General features: G+C 40.6%; 2 protein-coding genes across 6 annotated transcripts in view; both read right to left on the bottom strand.

The window, feature by feature from the left end:
* LOC117155145 (extracellular serine/threonine protein CG31145) overlaps positions 1–12,913 on the bottom strand; it is a 93,028-nt gene extending 80,115 nt beyond the window's left edge. For 3 of the 4 annotated variants that reach the window (XR_013059706.1, XR_013059705.1, XM_033330779.2), the window contains exon 1: positions 10,628–12,913. Coding sequence is in view for 2 of the 4 variants with exons in the window: in XM_033330779.2 (XP_033186670.1) it covers positions 10,628–11,091 (464 nt within the window). In the remaining 2 variants the exon portion in view is untranslated. The remainder of the gene's footprint in view (positions 1–10,627) is intronic. The other variant, XM_033330777.2, reaches the window with a different exon arrangement.
* A 4-nt stretch (positions 12,914–12,917) lies between these two features.
* LOC117155148 (coiled-coil domain-containing protein 137) overlaps positions 12,918–14,541 on the bottom strand; it is a 97,750-nt gene continuing 96,126 nt past the window's right edge. For both annotated transcript variants that reach the window (XR_013059707.1, XR_013059709.1), the window contains one exon: positions 12,918–13,055. The gene's annotated coding sequence lies outside the window, so the exon portion shown is untranslated. The remainder of the gene's footprint in view (positions 13,056–14,541) is intronic.

Genomic DNA, 14,541 nt, shown 5'->3' with positions numbered 1-14,541 from the left:
ATTTGGAAAATAGTCTTAAGTCACACAAGTCCTTTCTCTCTGCTAAAAAAAATGTCTCCAATTGTACTGCATAGACTTACTTCAGTTATGAGAATGCAATAATAACACGTCGATTTTATCAGAATATTCTGCAATTAAATCGCATCCTATTAAAAAGGAAACGAGCATTTGGATACTTCTCGTAAAAAGACGTAGAAGAAAGAGGGGGGAAAATATATCGTAAAGGTTGCAGAGAGCATCCGTGAGCATCCAGACTCGTGGCCTCGTGTTTTTCTCCTTTTGCTCGTTTTTCTTTGCATCACGCATGCAACCTGTACATTCTCCGCGGCAGCCAACATTGCAGGATATTTTTCACGTTGGCCAGATCCGACGATTTAAAAGGCAATCCTGGCGACTCGAGGTCGAAAGGCCGAGTTGACGAAAATTAATCGAACATAGCTCTCTGCGACTCACGGAATCCTGATTTCTAGTGGTTTGCCCCGTCGAGAATCGAAACAAACGTTCGAGAGATTGGAACACTTGTCGTTTGGGGACTCGCGGGAGACCCGGCTTTCCCAACCAGCTGGTTTTCGTCGGTGTACTCTGTAACTGACTGAGATATTAGGCCAACCACCGCTCCAACTCGTTCGTTTTTCGGCAGATTGATTTTTCGCGAACAATTTTCCACTCTGTTGTCTCTGGTATCGACAAGATTGTTGGATTTAAGATAGATACACATGGCTCGCGAAAGTACACGAACGCTTGGACATATGCACGTTATACGGAACATTTTGGAATTTCATCGACACTGTCGTGGGACTCGGTGTAAAGAGATACGAAGACTGGAATTCGGTGGACTATCTTTTTAATTAAATATTTTCCTTCTTTTTAATTCGACGAAGTAGAATGACCAGAATCGTAGTAGCCATGAGACTTTTAACCAGCTAGCTGTTGCTACCTCTCTGAAAAGTCTGTACCTAAAATGTGTCGCAATAAGCAAGCGATGACGAGTATACTCGTCACGATACAGTACGTGTGGTTGTTGTAATATAGAATCAAGTTGTAATAAGATGACTGTTTTATTTTCTAATCTTATAACTGCAATTTACTGTAAATTGTAACTACTTTTTACGTATGACGAGTATACTCGTCAAAAACAGCTAACTGGTTAAGAACCATGGCGATTTTGATGATTTCACTTCAAAAAGAGTTTGTCAGCGTTACTGACATGGAGGAATAAATGTGTCAAATTCCAATGAAAAATATCGTGTAGATTCTTAGCAAAAGATTCTAAAGGGAACCTAAAATAACACACTTGAATATTTTATAAATTAGAAAACCGAAACATCTGAAACTTGATATTTTGATGGATTTGATAATCCTATAATCTGCGAATAAAATTACGATAGTTAATGAAGTCTCCTTTAAAATATACCAAGAGCTTCAAATATATATGAATTTCTTCTATCTAGGAAGACATTTTAAACGAATATTTGCAAAAAGTTCTCGACGCGTTAAGGAAATATAAAGAGTACAGTTATTACAAAGATGCATAGAGTTTCATCGTATTCCATATATCATTTGTATTATTTACGCGACTAAGCAGGTTTCTCCACACTATGTTCAATATTTTCATCGATTTGAACGCCTATGATACATTTCCAGCGTCTATCACAAAATTTCTTTACTCCATTTCCTCTCGCTTTCTTACTTTCACATCTATCTGCGTCTTTACTGTCCGCGATTCTTCTGGGAAACGAACGATATAGGACAGAAAGTTACTTTCGAAAGCTCTACATTTCCGCGTGTTGCTGTCACTGGGTGTAAATAACGTACGAGGTTTTGTTCACTAGACACCATTTTCCTCGACCGATTCGAGATCCAGTTCGTTCGAACAACCGGTATTTCTAGTTCATCCGGAAATTCATTGGTATCGATTTAATCTCTGTTTCGATGATTACATAATTTCTCAATGATGTAATCTTTTAACGTTTTTTCAAAAATCACAAGCTGACGTTAAATTTGATAGATCCGTTCGATAAAACTACGCGGAGAGTATAACTTCGAGTTAATATAAATACGATGTGATTTAAAGTTTCTGAGAAACTAAGAATATAGTTAGAAAAAAGAAAAAATAGCTAATTCATAATTTTTTATTAAAATTTGATACACCCTTACGACGATGCATTTTTAAAAATTCGAACGACCTTTGGTAAAAGATACGAAGGAAGGCTTGCTTTTTAGATTACGTATTTTTCTTGGTTGTATAATTCACTGTTAATTTAAATAGAAGCTTTATGTGTACTAAAATCGCGTTGTATGGTTGGTCGTATAAGCTTCTGTTAATTTCACGCTGTTCTACCGTTAAAGATTCTATTCACAAGAGGTCGGAACTGTCTGTAACGAAGATATCACACGGTAATTGCACGCTATTCGCGTACCTCAGCTGGAGCCACATAAACACCTGTCGTGCACCAATGCGTAGGGAATCACCACGGGAATAGCAAACGCTCCATACCAAAGAGAAATTGTTCACGATCTTGCGACGAGGTGGTCGATTAGCTTCATCGATCGCGGCAATTCCCCTTTCGTTCAAATTTATGATACACCGCGGTATATATGCTGCTCGCCATAATGGTCGCCATAATTATTCAGGCATTTCTACTAATCTTAGGAAAAACTGTTTCGAACGTGAGAAAGCGACTAATTGTCAGTTCCCAGGTGGAAACAAATCGCGATAATGAAAATGCCAGAAGATTTCTCGTTTATCAGAAACTTCAAAGTCCTATGTAATTTTCTGCGATAACTTTTCAAAGAAATGAGCCTAAAGCGTATGTGAGTCGCGTGCATTCGTTCTACGCTGGTCGGACAATAGCAATGTACAGGGTGAACCACGAATCGTGATCGGTAGAGATGACTCTGTTATTAGCAGTCCGATGGAAAATGTTCGTATGAGGATAGCACGCTTTCCAGAGAGCTTCAACGTGATTATAGCAAATTTTTTGTCGACTCTTTCTTTTCTCATGACTTTTCAAGGTAACCTTGAATTTTTTGCAAATGAACCTATCATCTCTTTACACTTGTCTGTTAGACGATTTTAGTCGGCAAAAGATTGCTATAATCGCGTTAAGGCTCTCTAGAAACCACGTTGTACTTTATAAAAATATTCTCCATCCGACTGATAATAGACGGATTTGTCGCTTGTACTAAATTGACAGGTCAAAACAGCACATTTATTATAACCATGCGAACATCGTTCGAGCAAGAGGTCGACTCTGCGACAAATACGATCACTGCGTGCATTCACGTAGAAAATACAATCAGATACTACGTAGTATCAGTTTGTTTTACGCGTCAATTTCGAAAGTTCCAATGGTTCTGTTTCATACGTTAACTGGAAAAGTAATTATATTTCGGGCTGACCTTTCAAGACGTTAACCGAGCACAGACTGGAAGCTCGTTTAGACGAACCCATTGATCTAGCCGAGCAACGAGTAGCCACTTACTACGAAATAGTTCAGCACGCAGGAAATGTACCTACAGTTACCGTAAAATCAACTAGTACAGTTTAGTTACAGATTTGATTAACTGATACTGAGTGGTGCAGCAAGTTCTAACGTCCGCGCCACTCCGCGCACAGTAAGCTACCAGATGGCTCGTCACTCCGCTAAAATCGTTGCATGTGCGTCTGCACGAACCTCGACTTCCGTTCCAATCGCTTTATCGTCCAATTAGCGGAAAACCCAGAAAAATATCGGCCACCGTTACAACGAGCACCCTGTATATCCATTGCGTCCGCCACACGAGCAAGCATTCGTACACGCGAACGCCTACCAAACTACGGCATCGCGAATGTACACATTATTACCGGTGCATTTACATGTGTATAATAGCGTGCAGCGCGCGCATACATTCGCCCGATCGTCTGTGTGTACACGCGCGGGCAAACATGCATAATAGCGCATTATTGGGGCCGAGTTAACGCGTGTGTCGTATCGATTCATCGACAGGAACTTTCGAGCCGGGTCCAAACATCGGTGACTTCAGGAGCGTACGACGCAACAAAGGGTCTCTGCGAGTCTACAGGCCGAAGATGACAAAGGTGGCCGAGCCAAGGTGAGCCGGATGTTTGCTCGGAAATAATTCATCGTCCGTAACTCGGTCGAGTCCGCCAGGCCTGAATTCAGGTGACAGGAAGTAACCTCCGTGCGCACCGTCAGTCCGCTCTCTCTCTCTCTCTCTCTCTCTTATCAGCCGCTGATAATTTCAATGGGTTCCTCGACGGAGGCAATGAATTTGGCAAACGCTTGGGAATAATTTTTGTTAAGGGGATTAAAAAATATTCAGCAAAGTCTACGAGTTGGCTCTTAATTATTCGCGGATTTTCAGGCAGAATTTACGTTGATTTTCTGAACATATAGTTAAAGCTGGATTATCGAAACTGTAGAATCAACAACTGGAGGGGTAAAATGCGAGAATATTCGATTTTGGGAGGGATAGGGAGTGATTTATTGCTAATGGATCTTTTTATTTCTTTGTTTCACTCGCAGGGTGATAATTCACTTGCAGAGTTCCTTGGTTTAGGCGATAATGATTCATAAGGGGAATTATAGAGTATTCCGTTTCTGAACGTAGTTGGTAATGCATCCATGAATCTTATTCCTTTTTTCTCCTTTTTTTCTTTCGTTCAGTTATGGTGATTCGCTGGTAATTTTAACGCGTTAGTAGATTCTTCCATTACACTCGATGGAATCTACAGAACACTGATTTTTAAAACCGATTAACGAGTGAAACCTATGATACAGGTGATGTATAAAATAATATATAAAATCTATAATAAATCGCAAAATAATTCATAGATCTTTAGGTGAACCTTTGAATCAACCAAACGGAGAGTTGAGAAAGAATGTTCTCTCGATAAAAAGCATTTCGCCGCATTCATCACGCAGTACAATCGTAACTGCAGCGTTTTAGTAAGAATCGATTAAAAAGATCAAAGAACATTCGATTAGAGAATTTCAACAATTATTCGTTCGTTTGATAAAAAATTCCACGTACTCCATTCGCGATAAAGCCAGTTCGTCCTCGAACATATACGACGTGTGCAGAAAAAGATCACTTCTATTACACGATTTCACCCTCGCAACGCGATTCACCCTCTGCCCCTGAAACTGCTACGTACTCGTCGGAATCATCCTCGAACAGCATATGCAAAAATAGAGCAATCCTGTTACACGATTTTCACCCTCACGACGTATCTCAATGTAACCCTCTGCCCCCGAAATTAGCGCAAACTGGTCGAAACCTTCAAATATTAACAAACCCCCTGTACCTCCTGTGAAACTACATCAAGGGGAGAAGATGTTAGGATCTCATCCGGAATTCTCTACCCCTAAAATTGCCGCATAGTCGTCGAGATCATTTTCGAACAGCGTATGCAAAAGAAAAATAAGAAAGAACAACCCTACTACACGAGTTCTCCCTCGCCGCGTAACTCAACTAAAATTAGCCCTAAGATTAGCAAACATTCGTGGAAACTGTTGGAATATTAACCAACCACCCGTATCTCCTCTGACACCACATTAAGAGGGGAGCAGGTTAGAATATTATTCGGTATTCTCTGGCCCTAAAATTACCACGAATTATCTCGTAGAAATCATGGTGGAAGAGAAAAAGAGAACAATCCTGTGATGCGTGATTTCACTCTGTCAGACGTAACTCGACGTAACCCTCTGGCCCAGAAATTAGCAAACACTCGTCGAAACCTTGGAATATTAACCAAGCCCTGTATCTCTGTGTATTTGGAATTACACTAAGAGCAGAGGATGTTGGAAAATCATCGGGTATTCTAGGTACGCGCCTAAGCGAAACACCTGTCACGAAAGAGGGAAACTTGAGAAGCAGCTTCGTCTTCGAGGTAAGCACCGTAGGAAGACCACAACTCTCTTATTCGAGGCACACATTCGACGCCAGGACGAAGCTTCGAGAGAACGATTGCACGTCGAACGTTCAACCCGGGGTCTTGAATAAGTATTCAAGCAGCACGAAGTGTATCTGTCGCTTAGTGTATCGCCGTTGGTTCCCGTGTAAACGATCCGGTTCGTGTATATGCACAGTAATGCACACACGTAACCTATTCAGAAGCGAAGTAACCTCCGAACAGCAGACATTGTCGACGCTTCTGCGCCCGCGAAACAATGCTTTATTCCCTAGACACCCTAGGGTCACTAGAGCTGTCTATCGAGGCAAGGAAGCTTACAGCGTGCAACCAGGGAAACGTTCTCTGTTCCTTGTTTTCCTCGTCCAGAACTGTGATAATACGCGGCGGAGACTACGTACTCCCCGTACAAGTTTTTCCTCAGATCGATCCTAGACCAGCAAATGCAATGAAAAATGCAGTCTGACTCCGTGGCGACGCACCCTATTCCTGCTTTGTTCTCAGCTTTTTTTCTTTCTTTCTTTTTTTATTACTCCGGATCGGTGAATACTTGATACGAGTTTTCTTTCTTTTTGCCTCGAAATGAGAAAAAAAGGAGAAAATTTCGTACGATCGCTATTAAAGAGATTTCACTGGAGCGGTTCTTTGTTGTGGGAATCTTTTTCAAAAATAGTATTACATCGGTATTCATTGGTTTTTCGTTAATAATAATTATAGATAGATCGTATTAATAGAAGTTATGTTTCATTGATATACATTTGGTAGATTGTTATAAGAATTGCTAAGAAGAAAAGAAAATGTAAAGATACGTACGCCTGCAGCTACAAAGAAATGGGATAAATAAGATATTCCTCGATTAGATAGATTTTATGTGAGAATAGTAAATGCCTCGTGTGCTCTTTGTAGGAAACGCGAACGAATTTACTACGTAATTAAGAATATTTGCAGTCGAATTTCGAGGATCGAATTCTGATTTTCAATCCAAGAAGAAAATTTCTTTTCGCCAATCGTTAATAATAGAAACTATGCTTTCGAAGTTTAGAGTTTCCGAGCTGTGCATTGAACTCGTTGAATCCATGACTGTCGATAAAAAAGCTCTGAAATAGTTCCAAAGTCAGAGAGAGAAGTGAACAAAAAAAAAAAAGAAAGGGAATAATCGATACTTGCTAAATTAACGGGAAAGAAACGTCGATTGGCTACGCGTGCATTGTTCGTGGCAATTAGTCGCCCTTCTCGCTGGGACGAGTTAGGTCTCGATGAGAAAAGAAACATCGGGGGGGTAGAAGAAAGAAGAGAAAATCCACGTGCGGGTAAACGCTCGTGTTTCAATCGATAGGATTGGCCAGTCACTAACAGACTAAAACATAACCGTGTAAATTAATTTGGATTTAATTAACACTGCAGGAAATCGATATTTAAAATTAATTAGCAAATTGTCGACCCGATAAGAGAGGGTATCGAACTGGGATTTTATTATGTTTATACAGCGTACAATGAGTGGTAAAAATATTAAATAGCATAATGCATAAGCAATTGTAATTTTCAGGAAAAATTAACATTTTGGATATCCTAACCGTTAAATGTATAATATTGCCGTTTAGTGATACACATTGCCTACGAAAAATACGATATTTGCACACGTTCCTATTTTTCAATCTATTTATTACGTTCTACGTTTCATTTTTACGATAGCAATGTTTTAATCATGTGAAAGTGCTCTTACGATATGAAATTTAACTTAATTAACTTGATTAATATTAGCATATAAATGCTACGATACATACAACGGTGTGCAAATTTTGCATATCGACGATAATACGTTCGAACGTACGATCATATACCTAACGAGTAGTTAAGTAATAAAACACCGATACGATCGAACAGACGTACTATTCATCTACTAATAAACTGTGTTCTACTTTGTACCGTTCTGGGAAATTTTATGCATCAAAGAGTTCAAATGAATTACGAAACTGTCGTTTCGATAAGAAAAAAAAAAATATAGAAAAGCGAATTTGCAAGTCAAGTGCCACCGCGTGTATATGCACGTGTACGTCGATCCTTGTCGAATGGATTTGAGCGATGAAAATATTTAATAGAACACACCCGTCCGTACACAGAATCGTGAATCACGCGGATTCCTTCTATCACCGGTATAATTACGTTTGCCGTTGGACAACCTGCTTGCACGAGAGAGCACGTTCTGTATATGTGTAGAAGCACAATGCACAAGCATGTACCAAGTGCATTCTAACGCGATATACCAACGTGACTGATATTTGCTTGTCAGACAATAAAATCGCTTAAGCAGAATGGATTAGCGTTCGAAGAAGTCAACAGGAACGATTTAGGCTTAGATTAAGCAATCTTCATTCACCAAGGTCGACTACGATATTTCGCTTCGATCGAAGCCGTAAAATATGAGAAACATCGATTTGTGCTTCGTTTCGTGCAACGTGAGAGTCTCAAGGTCGACAATGAGACTTGCACGATTAAAGTAATTAATTTACGAAGTGTATAAATAGAAGAAATTTTATTTCCGCCCCCCCCGTTGTATTATGTATTTTTTATTTAAGATAAATGGATATCGTAATTAAAAAATGAAATTAACATTTATCGATCGTGCGAATGTGAAACAAATTAAATTATACTGTGCGCTTTATGTAATAAGTTATAACGTCTCGAAGGTTTCGTTAGAATTCTATTTTGTTAAAGTTTATGATAAAAATTAGCAACAAGTCTACAACTAATAAACGAGGGAGTATTTTCCATTTTGTGATATTAAGCAGGAAAGATTTAAAAAATAAAAGAGCAACTAATTTAATCGTCGATGTAATCAAAATTAATTAAAGCGACAAGAAGAAAAATTCGATTCCTTTAAATCGTGAACGATAAAGTTCAGTTAGTGGACTGCTATTTTTACAGATTTTTGAGAAATTTAAACGCGAGAAAATAATCCCAAACACATAAAATAATCAAATTACGTGTACCATTTACTATGAGATGCAATAGGTAAAACAAATCTCTCTGCTCTGTCTTTACCTTTTCAATCCTCTTTACAAAAGTACGAATTTTCAGAAACAATTCCAATGTTAATCTACTTTCCTCAGTTAAAACATAGGTCCGAAGTTGCGTAACCTCAATCCTCGTTCATCAATTCGGTTCTACGTATTATTTCGCCGGATAACGAGAACGAGACTGGAGGTCGAGGAGGGAACAACATGATCCAGATATCACCAGTCGCGCCTCTTATCAGTCTATTACGACAGTAATAACGTTCTTGATTTCACCGACATACAGATCGAAGCCAACACTACCAACCTACCGACGAACACATCCGCAAATCAGACTCACACGATGCAAACTAACAAACAATCTGTTCAAAAAAATCTCTCGTATGAACAATTTCTACGTTTCGAGGGTTCATGGGAAAAAGATGGAATAATGTCTATTTATTCTTTTACCATTGAAATGCGTTATACATTGCTTAGAATTGCAAATAAACATCGAACATGACGCGGAATAAAATGAAGAATAAAACGTTCTATTTTGATATAATATCTATGAGAAAATATGAAGATACGACACAGACACTGGAAAGTCAATTTTCGTTTTCTTCCCCTATTTTCCTCATCCCTATTTTCGGCCATCTTTCCATTGGAAACCTGGTTCGATGTTGGAACGACGATTTTGGTTATTTTAAGCGATTCCACTAATTGCTTTTCTCCCCGGTGCTTTCTATTCGATAGGGAGGAAACTTTTCCAACGAGGAAACTAAAAAAAGTAGAAAAAGAATGAAAGAGAGAAAAAAAGAGAAAAAGAAGACCATCGAGTTTCTGTTTGAAGTTCCGTGGAAAATCGGTTTAGGAGATTTCAACGAGGACCGAGCAGGTGCGAGATTTAAACTTGCTACTTTCGACGGTATTTCGGTTAATTAGGTGTCGCGTTGGAAATTCCGCTTTATCTTACGGACGTCGTATACACTTTTACAGGATGGAAAATTTTCACCAGTCGTCTCACCTCTGTTATTATCAACGTCGATAAGGATTTCATCGCTGGTGGAAATAACAAAACTCTCAAAGTCGTCTGGGAAAACGCCTGTCAACTAAAAATGTATCTGCAATTCAACGTTCGATAACGCTTCGTCATATTATGTTTGATACCCTCTTTTTCTTTTGATGATCTGCTTTCCATGCGATTGTTTGGAATTACGTTCATTAAGAATACGTCGATCTACTTTTTATGTTCGACGTTCCCTTCGATAATTTGTTTGCTCGTGATTGACACGAATTGATAAACCTTCGGTTTGTTTCGGTCGCGTTAAAATTACAGTGACCTAGTTTGTCAATAAGTCATTTGTTTTCAGATACTAAACGCTAATTACGTATTCGAGTAATGAAATAGTGCTTCACAAGAAATGGACTATTATAGCTATTATTAATTAACCTTGATGTTCTCTTCGCTACTATGTTACTTTCGTATCCCTCTGGATATCTTTTATTATTTTCTTTTATTATTTTATCCGAATGGAGCACAAATGGAGTACACAAAAAAATAGTAAAATGGCATTGAATGCTAAAATCAAATATTTCAAAACTATCTATATCTCGATAATATCTACTGAAACATTAGCATCCATTTCAGGTCATACAGACTCAAGGACGACAGGATTAAAAAATGTAATATTTCAATGAGAAAAGAAAGACTCACTTTGGACTGATTTTCTTCATTTCCCCAATCGTAGGATTGTACGTATGGTCTTCTCCACTGATCCTAGCTACTCCTTCGTAAACACTAACACCATAACCTTTCTCCACGAGGTCCACCAAATCCCGGAAATTATCATGCACCTCTGTCTTCTCGGTCCTCGACTCCCTACCTACGTTCTCACCATCCTTTCCACTATTCTGCGTCGTACCGGACATATCACCACTGGTCTGCTCTTTACTTGCATTCGTTCGTTGCAAATATCTCCTGCGAAAGTTATAAATCGTACCGGTATTCGGGTCGTCTCCGACCCGAACACGCCCATGGCTGGGTACTAAATGATGCCCACTGTATCCAAGATCCATCTGCAGATCCATCACCAATAGAATAGTGAACAATATCGCGAAGGCACTCAGGCCTAGCATCAGTTTGTCCCGGATGCGAATCATCCTGATTGTGAATTTCATCTTCCAGTCGTTCCAATCTGGAACTTTGCAGCCAGATCCGATGACTTTCTTCTTCTTCGCCGATCTTCCCTGACCTTTGCTCTCGTTATTTTTACCACGATCAGCTGTGATCACCGAAGCAGACTTCAGGGCCCCTTGGTTGTCATCTCTTGCGTCAGATTCTAAGTCACCGAGGTTCACGCGAATTGTCACGATGCCTGAGTCACCCAGAGCATCGTTCACCGAGGTAGACTCTATCCTGAGGTCAGAAATGACACGTGAGCCGTGCGTTGGCTCGCAGACAGGCGTCGAAGGGTGACGAGTCGCGTTCTCGTCCAGCCTGTTCGCGACTAGCCGCTGTTTACTTTGTTCTTCCGCAGGCTCGCCGTCTCGCAGCTCCTCCTCGTCCCCACCGCTGCCCGCGAAATTCGCAAGTTTGCATTTTACGAGCGACGTGAGCCGCGCGTGCACTTCGTCGCCTTGTATTCGTGACTTCCTTGCCGGAACGTGGTTATCGCCTGACCCGTGCGTGCTATCACGCCTCGACGAGAGCCTCGGCGACCTCTGAACCTGCCAGTCGTCCGGCGGTGGCGATCGTTTCGCTTTCCACGACGTCCACTCTACCTTGTCCCGCCACTCCAGCGACCTTGACTGCCCGCTACTCGACTTTCCGCGATTGCAAATGGGTCTGACGAATCTTCTATGAGCGATAGGCGAGCAGTCTACCGTCACGGTGTCTATGGAGACTTTGGAGATGGGGAATCCCACGTGGAACTTACGGTGAACCTGCTCTATAGCGTGGACGAGGCTCTCTTCGCTCCAGGATCTTCGTTGGCCTGATTGCAACGCCTCCAGAAGCTTCGTGGATTTTTCTAGACGTCTTCTAATGAGAACACGTTGCTCCAAAAGTCGGAGGTTGTTCTCCGTTCGAATCAGATCCTCCACGTCTTCTACCGAGACGCTTTTAGACGAATCTTCGTTCTCGACAAAGTATGTCGAGGAGATTTTAGTTGTTGATTCGTTCAACGAGTGATTGGTTCTTTCAGTCTGAGGCTCCTTGTGAACCAGCAGAAAGTCATCCTCTATGAGCTCAGCGCTTGGGCACACGACAGAAACGTGAATATTATTAGGTTGCTCAGGATCGATACCCGTGGAAGACTGTTTATTGGTAAAATCGGGCTCCAGAAGTCTCTGTTTGGACTTCTTTCTACGGACTGGTGCCACTGGTCTCTCTTCGTCCGTAGACTGAAACTTTTTTCGTAGAAGAGGACTCTTTTGAATATTCCTGACCAATCTCTCGCACCCTTCGGTAATATTATCCTTCGAGCTTCTTACCAATCTTCTGAGGAAAGAATCGCTCTTGTGTAGCTTGGAGCGTGCTTGTGCCTCCTCCTCAACGTCCTTGGAGCAAGGAGCGTCTAGACGTTCTTTCTCTTCGCTGGATTTCCTTTTTACCCTGAAGGTATCAGGATTTTCTTCGCATTTCCTCGACTTTTCTCTGAAAGTGAACTTGAACTTAGGCCTGTCGAAGTTGCGCGACGATTGCACGCGGTCGCTCAAGCTCTGCTTGATCTTACCGACGTTTCGTCGTGCCCTGAACCGCGAATCCTCATCCCTGATCGAAGAGGAATCGACTTCGACGACGCTGGAGGTTCGAGCTCCTCGCGACCTTGACCCGCTATCTTCGAATGTCTGGCGGCTTGAACGTGTCGTCTCCTCTGTGGAACCACTTTCGGGACATCTCCTCTCGTCCAGAGTTTCCCTCGGTCGCGAGACGCACCGGAAGCTTGGAATTTCGAGCGCGAATCGCGAGATTTGACCGAGGTTCCGCGAACGTCGACGTTTTGGCGAGAGTCTTCTTATCTAAGTCACTAATACACTGGTTGGCTGAGACTCGAGATGTTTGTTGAGTCTTTCACGGGTTCTGGAATGTTTCAGACGTCGGCCTGGATACTGTCAGCCTTTGGACTCCACTGCGCCGCGTTCTGGAAAATAAACAAGGCGGGGATGTTAGGTCGCTGACCAGATGCGAATCTCAGAGGGTGATGCATCGGTCAAAACAATCGCAGCATCGTTTTCTGGATTAGTTTCAATCTTACGTACGCTTCTTGCGTTCGTACGATTTTTTTAAATTATTGTTTTAAACTAAGTTATTGTCGTAATTGAGGTGTCGATTTATCGCGTCGTTTTTATTCGTTTGATTGGTACGAAGAAATTATTTATAGTAGTATCACGTCCTCTGTTTTCAGCAGTGTGTATTGAATTTGTTCGTATGAAACGTTGGCTTTTATTCAAATATTATATACCGACTCAAAGTAAATTTTGCCTAATCTGATATACTTATTTTCCTAATGGTAAACTTTTGTCTCGTTATTATAGATTTCTAAGAATTTTCTAAGAATATTGTCAGGAGTTGTTAGTACATTAAACGAAATCTGAATGGAATAATAATTGTTTTTAACCTGCTTCGGAATAAAGAATATTGTTTTTCCAATAAGATGAAGATGGAGAGCGTTTACACTCTATTAAATTACTTGGTTCCAAAGTACTGCTTCCTTTTATGCACGACTATAAATCTTGATATTTGCACTTTGTCATGCAAATTTAATGGATCCGACTGGTTTGAACAATATTCTCCGTTTGGTTTATAGTAACATATGAACAAATGTTCGATCAAACATGGTAATACGAAACCAACTAAAAGTAATTACATCTCAGGGCTAGGATAGTGTTATCCCGCTTATGAATGTTCCAATCTTCTAATAGAGAAATAATAACTGTCTTGTATATTCTCCTAACACACTGAATTATTTTGAGCTGCGATTTTTAAAATACGCGAATAACAATCGTGGATTTCGATAATCTATCAAACGTCCATTTTAATAGGTGCAACTATATACATTAAAATTGTCCTAATGTTTTTCCAACACTGCAATGAATTTTTTCCATGCAATCGCGAATGCCACTAATCAAATTTTGGTATAAGAAGATGTGCTTAAAATAGACAAGAAATCTGTTTACAGGGATCTATGTAACTCCAATTATCACGCCGACTACTGCAAACGCAATGAAACCCGTACATCCTACATAAAACTTGAAAGCTAACAAAGAACAAAAAAAAAAAAGAACAAAAAAGAAAGAAAAGAAAAAGTACGATCCTTCGTGCAATTGCTCAAAAGAAATCACTGCGAAACATCGGAGAACAACCTCGGCGATCATCAACCCCCGGCGACCATTCCGATCGTTTAAAAATAAATCACCGCTCTATGGTATAATAATAGCTTGGCAGTGCGCAATGCTTTTTATCGAATTTCCTGTGCAGGTGCATACACACGAGAAATTCACTGGGTCAAGGTAGGGCCTTTAAGGGGATGCTCCGAGGTGTAGGTGGCCGTAGCAGGCTGAAAGAGCAAAGATATCAACTGCGAAATAGAGTGACGGTAATGGCATGTTTCGTGTTGCGAGAGTGGC

The sequence above is a fragment of the Bombus vancouverensis genome, chromosome 12 (assembly GCF_051014615.1).
Source record: "Bombus vancouverensis nearcticus chromosome 12, iyBomVanc1_principal, whole genome shotgun sequence".
Lineage (NCBI taxonomy): Eukaryota > Metazoa > Arthropoda > Insecta > Hymenoptera > Apidae > Bombus > Bombus vancouverensis.
Note: the sequence above shows the minus strand (reverse complement) of the source record. Positions and strands in the feature narration are given on the sequence as shown.